Genomic DNA, 6621 nt, shown 5'->3' with positions numbered 1-6621 from the left:
TGTGTGTGTGTGTGTGTGTGTGTGTGTGTGTGTGGAAGAAGAGAGACAGAGAAAGAGGAAGCAGACGTGTAGATGCGACGGGAGCAGAGTTGGTGGAATAAGTTTAAGTTTTGTTCACAGTGTGTGCGGTGCCAGACTGAAAGCCAAGCTCATTCATTTGCTCACCAGAAATGGGATTTTAACCCCAACCTTATTCATTTTATAACAGGGGCCCTGGATGTAGCGAGTCTACCCTGGTTATCTGACAACGGTCGGAAACGAAGCAAGCAGAAAAGGTTAACCCATTGAACATTTTAAGTTAAAAAGCTAGTTAACGTGCACCTGTTTTGTTGCCCTGTGTGGGCTGATGCCCTCGTCTGTTGACAATTACGAATGCCTTCATACAGTTTCTTAATAAAAGCGGCCTTTCCACACAAACAAACATACGTTGCCTGCCAATCGGAAGGTTGGTGGTTCGATCCCCGCCCTTGCAGTCATTGTCGAAGTGTCCTTGGGCAAGACACTGAACCCCGAGTTGCCCCCGGTGCTGCGCATCGGAGTGTGAATGTGTGTGAGTGTGTATCTGATGAGCAGGTGGCACCTTGTACGGCAGCCCCGGCCACAGTGTATGAATGTGTGTGAATGGTGAATGTTTCCTGTAGATGTAAAAGCGCTTTGAGCAGTTGTTAAGACTGGAAAAGCGCTATATAAATACAGCACATTTACATTTACATTTACGTGTGTCATTAGTATGAGAACAAAAATAAATATTTTTACTGTGTTGGGCTCGGAAATAAATATCTTAATGGCCGGGTTCGGTTACTGCTCTTTCGGACACGGGCCGGGCTCGGACAGAAAAATGCAGCCCAATCAGCACTCTAACAGACGCGCACACACACACACAAACTTGAAGATGGCAGGCGACATAAGGGCATAATATGGAATCATGGAGTTATCGCTGGCCTTGTCATTACAAACTCACAAATCAATTACTGCCGAGGACTGGTGTCCCACATCCAGAGCTGCTGGAAGAAGAGTTACAACAACACAGGGACACACGAGCGTAGCGACATCTGACAGCACCTTCTGGAGCACTTTGGTTGTTGTTTTTTCCCAATCTAGTACTTCAGATTAGCCAATGATAGCAAAGTGGCTTTGTTCCAGTGATATCAGTTGTAACGTTACTTTATGTAATGTGTTAGTGTACTGTAACGTTATATAGTTCCGTTCAGGTATATAAAGGAAAGAATAGCACTCTGACCTCTCCCACTGTTTGACCAAATCTTCGGGAGGAGCAGCAGTCATCTGTCTCAGCCTGGTGCGGAGGACACATTCACCTGAAGAGGGATTTTTTTTATTAGTACAAATTAACTGACCGAAGCAGCGTCAAGTGTAGTGTCCATGCATTTTATTTCTATGATATAGACCTCTTAAATGGAATTCAATACGCTATCAATCTTTAATATAAATAAGTACCAAACTTGTGCTAAATTTGACACCAACCAGCTTCCATTCCAATGCCTTGTGTTGTATTTATTCAGTCTTAACTAAACTTTACTATCTGTATTGATCTGAGCTACGGTATTCATATCACATTTTCACAGTTTGGCCTTGCTGTCTGTCATTTCTACTTACACATACACACATAATTCCACATATCCTCATTTTTTCTATATTATGTTTTATGCCTTGGATGTTTATGAAGCCAACCTTATGCTTTTATTTTTTCAGTGCTTACTTGTGTTCAATTTGTTGTTTTTTGTTTAGGACACTTGTAATTGGTCATTATCTATATCATTCCGCTTGTTAGGTGAAACTCCTTCTATAACCCCTTTGGGGTTTTCTTAATCTCACCAGCACAATCTTTGTTTTTTTGTATTTAATGTTTGTGTGTGTGTCATTGTCTTGATTTTATTGTGCAAAATAAACTAATTTAAAACTAATCAAGTATTTTTGCATTCATAGAGCGTAAAAACATGTCCACAGATAGAAGTTGAACATGCATGTGTGTACGACTGATTTAGTGAGACACAAAAATAAGAAGTGCTTATAACTTTATGTTACTACAGCTTTCACAACTGTTGCTAGGCCTGCGTTTTACTGTCAATGTTTTATGAGAACTTCACTTTACTCGTCTCCGTGGAAGCTGCTGCTGCTGCTGCTGCTATCTATGGCTGCTAAATGGGCTGACATTAGCTTTGGTTGATAACGTAGCATTCGTTCATAAGGCAATGCTGCACCACGTGATGCAAACATTACAAGCTGCATGTTATTCAAAGCTCAAGTGGATTTTTTGGTTACTATTTACCTATTTTACAGGGCATTTGTCATTATCTTCATAACTTTAAAAACCCACGCGAAGGCTGAAGAGCTTGTGTGAGAATATAAACAAAGTCACGGGATTGAGGGCAGAGGGCATTAGTGAGGGCAAGATTGGATTATATAGCGATTAAATTTGATTTGACTTTAGTCATGATTGGCGTGTTCTCGTATTGAGGCAGCCACAACAGCAAAAAAAAAGTTTATTTAGGCTATTTCACCAGAGGGGCAGCTGAGCCCATATGAGCCGAGGGCAAACAGGCTTCTTTTCACAGATGTGAACATACACATTCTAAATGGACCCAAGTTGATTTCCTGAATGGCATCAACTGACAGGAAGGTCAGGTAGGGAGATAGGTTAGGTAGGTAAGTAGGTAGTTTAGATTTGATAACACTTTATTCATCCCACAGTGGAAAATTCCCTTATTACAGCAGCAGCGGTTTTCTACAGTAAAAGTTTAAAAAAAATTAAAAATTAAAAAAAGGTAAGTAGGTAAGTAGGTAGTTAGGTGCGACTTGTTTTCATTTGTAGTTTCATGTTTTTTAAAGTTCCATCAAAACAGACTAGAATATGTTTAGCTGACCATTTAGTCCTCAATATTAGCTAGCTAGCTGATGTGAGTTTGCCTATTTTTAGCTAACTCAGGTGCATGACAATGGAGAACAACACTGCTGAGGGGGAAATCCTTTCTGGCACGAGAAGCTGGATGGATTTCATCAACATATGCTGGCCTTACATTGTGCGGAATAAGATTCTGTTTTCAAATCAAGGGGCTGTTATCCTCGGTAAGTGATTCATAGTCATATATGAGTGTGATAGCAACTGTTGCCAAAGATTGTGCCTGCAAAGTATTAAGAAAATAAATTCTTGGTAGATACAGAGAGGCTCTCAAATGTTATAGGCTACAGACCCATTCAACTCTGGTCTCAGCAGGTTAAACAGCTTCATCTAGTGCACAATTTAAATCATTAGAGTTTTATTTTAGAGGGACCACACTAATAACGCACTATCAATTGTTTCTTATTGCAACATTAACTTCTATGACGAATGATCATTGATTGTGTGTACACAGACATGAGACACATGACGCAGACATGACAGTTACGCTTCATCCTGAATCTTTTCAGAGCAGGGGAATCAACTGCTCAAGTGTTAAAATAGCACCTGCAGTAAATATCTGCTTAGAATCCAGCTGTCAGACAGCAATGCACTCCATTAGATGTTTAAAATTGTATCTGTTTAAAAAAAAATGGTCAGTCAAAATGTGTTAACAACACAGAGATACACATTTGAGCCTAATTAGGACATAGGTTTTTATTGGTCTATTTGTCTTTGCTTAACAATTTGATGTGCTTTATGGATTTCCACCTATAATTTATTGTTGATTGAAAACGGTTTGGGTTTTGTTTTACCTCTATTATTTCCAGCTATTTAAACTCTTGTGCTGAATTTCAAAGATTTCTTTATTAATGTCTCACAGGCGTTGCCCTGGGCTGGACTCTCAAGTCCTATGGCCTGGTGGACAGCAACATCCAACTCTACGTCGGCTTTCCAGGAGTGATACTCATGCGGATGCTTCAGGTGGATACCGTTCCTCTTATCGTTACAAGTGTGATAATGGGTGAGTAACAGGAGTAATGCTCACACTGGTAACTGTTGCATTTGGTTATAACATGTTGTACAAACAGACTGGTGGTTTGACAAGGTTAAACTTATTAAACCCAAACAGAGTGTTAAACCTTCAAGCGAGTCTTGGTAACTTGTGATGAACACCAGCCACTGTGGCACAATTACAGGATAATGGTTAATGCTAAAAGGTAGCAAGTTTTGAAGATGTATGAAGTCAATAAACTGACATAGTATTGTTAATTACACAGAAATTTCTAACTTTGTTTTGTGTTTACATTAGCCACGATGAGCTACTGGTAATACCAGACCAAGTGAGGCTGCAGCAGCAAAACCTTTGAATGTATTGGAGAGAATCAAACTACAACTAAATATTTCTGAAAAAAACTGAAAGTAAACTAAAACTATGAAACAATCTCGGAAAACCTACTAAAAATAACCTTAAATGAAATCCAAAAGTCAAAACTAAAATAAAAAAAAACATTTATTAAAATGTGAAACTTTTATAACCTCGGTCTCTTCACATTGGTCTCACACCTGAACTGACCTGTTATTACTGAGATGTAACTGTGTTCCCCTCATTCTCCATTAACCACCCTTGTGTAAGACTGATATATTACCGTGACCATACATGCTGTAGTCTGCAGATTATAACTCACGTTGTTGTTTTTCCTAGGGGTTTCTGGTCTAAGCGTTCATTCTTCCAGGAAAATCGCTCTACGTACTGCAGCGTATATCGTCTGCACTACACTTACAGCTGTGATTATAGGTAAGAGAAGAATTGGTCATAGGTTTTATTAGGAAAGATGCCCTTTTTATTGATGAACAGCAAGTTTCTTCTTTCATTATTTAAAACTCCCTCACTAGCCTTTGTCACCATTGTAATTGCAGATTTCGTCAACCCGGTAACACGTTTCCTAATTGCCATGGTAACATATAAACTTCCATTAATGAGCCGAGGTTTTGCGGTAACAGCAGCGGAGTAGTAACGTTACGAGGCAGAGAGCCAGCCGCTAAATGAGTCGACCTAACTTCATGCTTCATCCACACAAAGCACATCGCTATCGTGATTTACTATGGGGGTTCAAACATGCCAGATCAAAACAGGATTAATTTTATATATATATATATATATATATATATATATATATATAATTATGTCTTTTTTTTCTTGCTTTTTACAGTTTTATGCCATTTAAAGCACTTTGTTTTTTTGTGCCTCACAAAAAGCAAAGAAAAAACAAACAAACATGTGTGTAATGTGTCACTTGAAGCCTGTCAGTCAACAAAGGGGGGACGCAGCATCATTTTACACAACACCATCTTAAATTTAGACAATACACTGCAAACTTTATGTAAATTAGAGGATTTTTGTCATGAGGCTGACATCTTGTTAACATCAGGTGGGGCTATAACCAGTGTTGGGCAAGTTACTTTTAAAAAGTAATTTGTTACAGTTATTGGTTACTTCTTCCAAAAAAGTAACTAAATTAGATACTCAGTTACAAATTATAAAAATAAGTAGTTACTTCAGAAAGTAACTAATGCATTACTTTCAAGTAAATTTTTAAATGCTCAAATGTGACCCCATCTCCACCCCTCTTTAATGGAACATAAAATACATGTGCATGTTCAATTATTTATGGTAAACCTGAATATTATTAACACATTAGCAGAACCAATGTACACACATCTAAAGTATTTTAATGCTGCTGTGGGACAAAGTGAGACTAGCCTCATTTGTTGTGTCCAACTATGCGTGCTTTTGAACACCCGCCCCAACTCTACCTCTGATTGGCTTACCAAGAACTTTTACTCAACCTCAGCCAATCATCAGCATTTATGCGCATGTCTTGTGCACGTCCCACTAACCAGGGGAGAAAAAAAGTCTTTGCCTCTCGGCTCAGAGATCTAGTTGGTCTGATGGAAAAAAACAGCTTCAATTATAGTAACGCGCTGCATTTTTCGGCAGTAACGGTAACGGCATTATTAAGATGATAAATCAATTAGATCACTCGTTACTTGTAAGTTATTTATAACCCTGTTATTCCCATTACTGGCTATAACTATGAGTCAATAATGGCATGCAGATGTCCTCAAGACTGAACTCTTATCATGCATTAGAAATTATGGGCGGACTGAACAATGTTCATTTGAGTTACAACAACTTCCTGATTAACTGCCTCCCAGACTGCCCTTTGTCCTGCAGGTGTCGCTTTTGAAGCATTTTAATCAGAAATTAAATACTGGTAATGTTTTTTTTTTTACAAAAACAGAGAGTTGAATAATTGATAAATGATGGATATTAAGTATTGAATTATTCAACAAATTACCCTCCTACCACTGCCTCTATTGACCAGCCTCCTCTGTTGTATGAAAAAGCTATAGCATTCTAATTCTTAACCATTCTGTCTTGAAGGGATAACACTGGTATTGTCGATCCACCCTGGAACTGCTTTTGGTAGTACAATAGAAAGCGAAGACGAAGAGCACGTCTTGTAAGGTAAGAAAGAAAGGTAAACTAAGGGTACCGTATATTCTAACATCTTTACTGGTTTCTCTGTGTATCAGTTCAGCAAGGTCTTTTGTTCAGTCAAGCAACTTCAGAAAGGGCTGGAACGTCTAACAACATAATTCCCACATACACTACCGTTCAAAAGTTTGGGGTCACATTGAAATGTCCTTATTTTTGAAGG

At 38.6% G+C, this 6621-nt stretch overlaps 2 protein-coding genes across 2 annotated transcripts in view; one reads left to right on the top strand and one right to left on the bottom strand.

Moving 5' to 3' along the window:
• Nucleotides 1-6621, bottom strand: part of LOC116702666 (endonuclease V) — a 103199-nt gene that overhangs the window by 83093 nt on the left and 13485 nt on the right. The window contains exon 2 of the mRNA XM_032537013.1: nt 1241-1316. Coding sequence (XP_032392904.1) covers nt 1241-1284 — 44 coding nt within the window. The 5' untranslated portion in view covers nt 1285-1316. The remainder of the gene's footprint in view (nt 1-1240; nt 1317-6621) is intronic.
• Nucleotides 2955-6621, top strand: part of LOC116701522 (excitatory amino acid transporter 3-like) — a 5038-nt gene continuing 1371 nt past the window's right edge. The window contains exons 1-3 of the mRNA XM_032535264.1: nt 2955-3084; nt 3780-3920; nt 4602-4694. Of these exons, the coding sequence (XP_032391155.1) occupies nt 2955-3084; nt 3780-3920; nt 4602-4694 (364 nt within the window). The remainder of the gene's footprint in view (nt 3085-3779; nt 3921-4601; nt 4695-6621) is intronic.

The sequence above is a fragment of the Etheostoma spectabile genome, chromosome 2 (assembly GCF_008692095.1).
Source record: "Etheostoma spectabile isolate EspeVRDwgs_2016 chromosome 2, UIUC_Espe_1.0, whole genome shotgun sequence".
Classification (NCBI taxonomy): domain Eukaryota; kingdom Metazoa; phylum Chordata; class Actinopteri; order Perciformes; family Percidae; genus Etheostoma; species Etheostoma spectabile.
The sequence above is the reverse complement of the archived record's forward strand: the minus strand, read 5'-3'. Positions and strand labels throughout refer to the sequence as shown.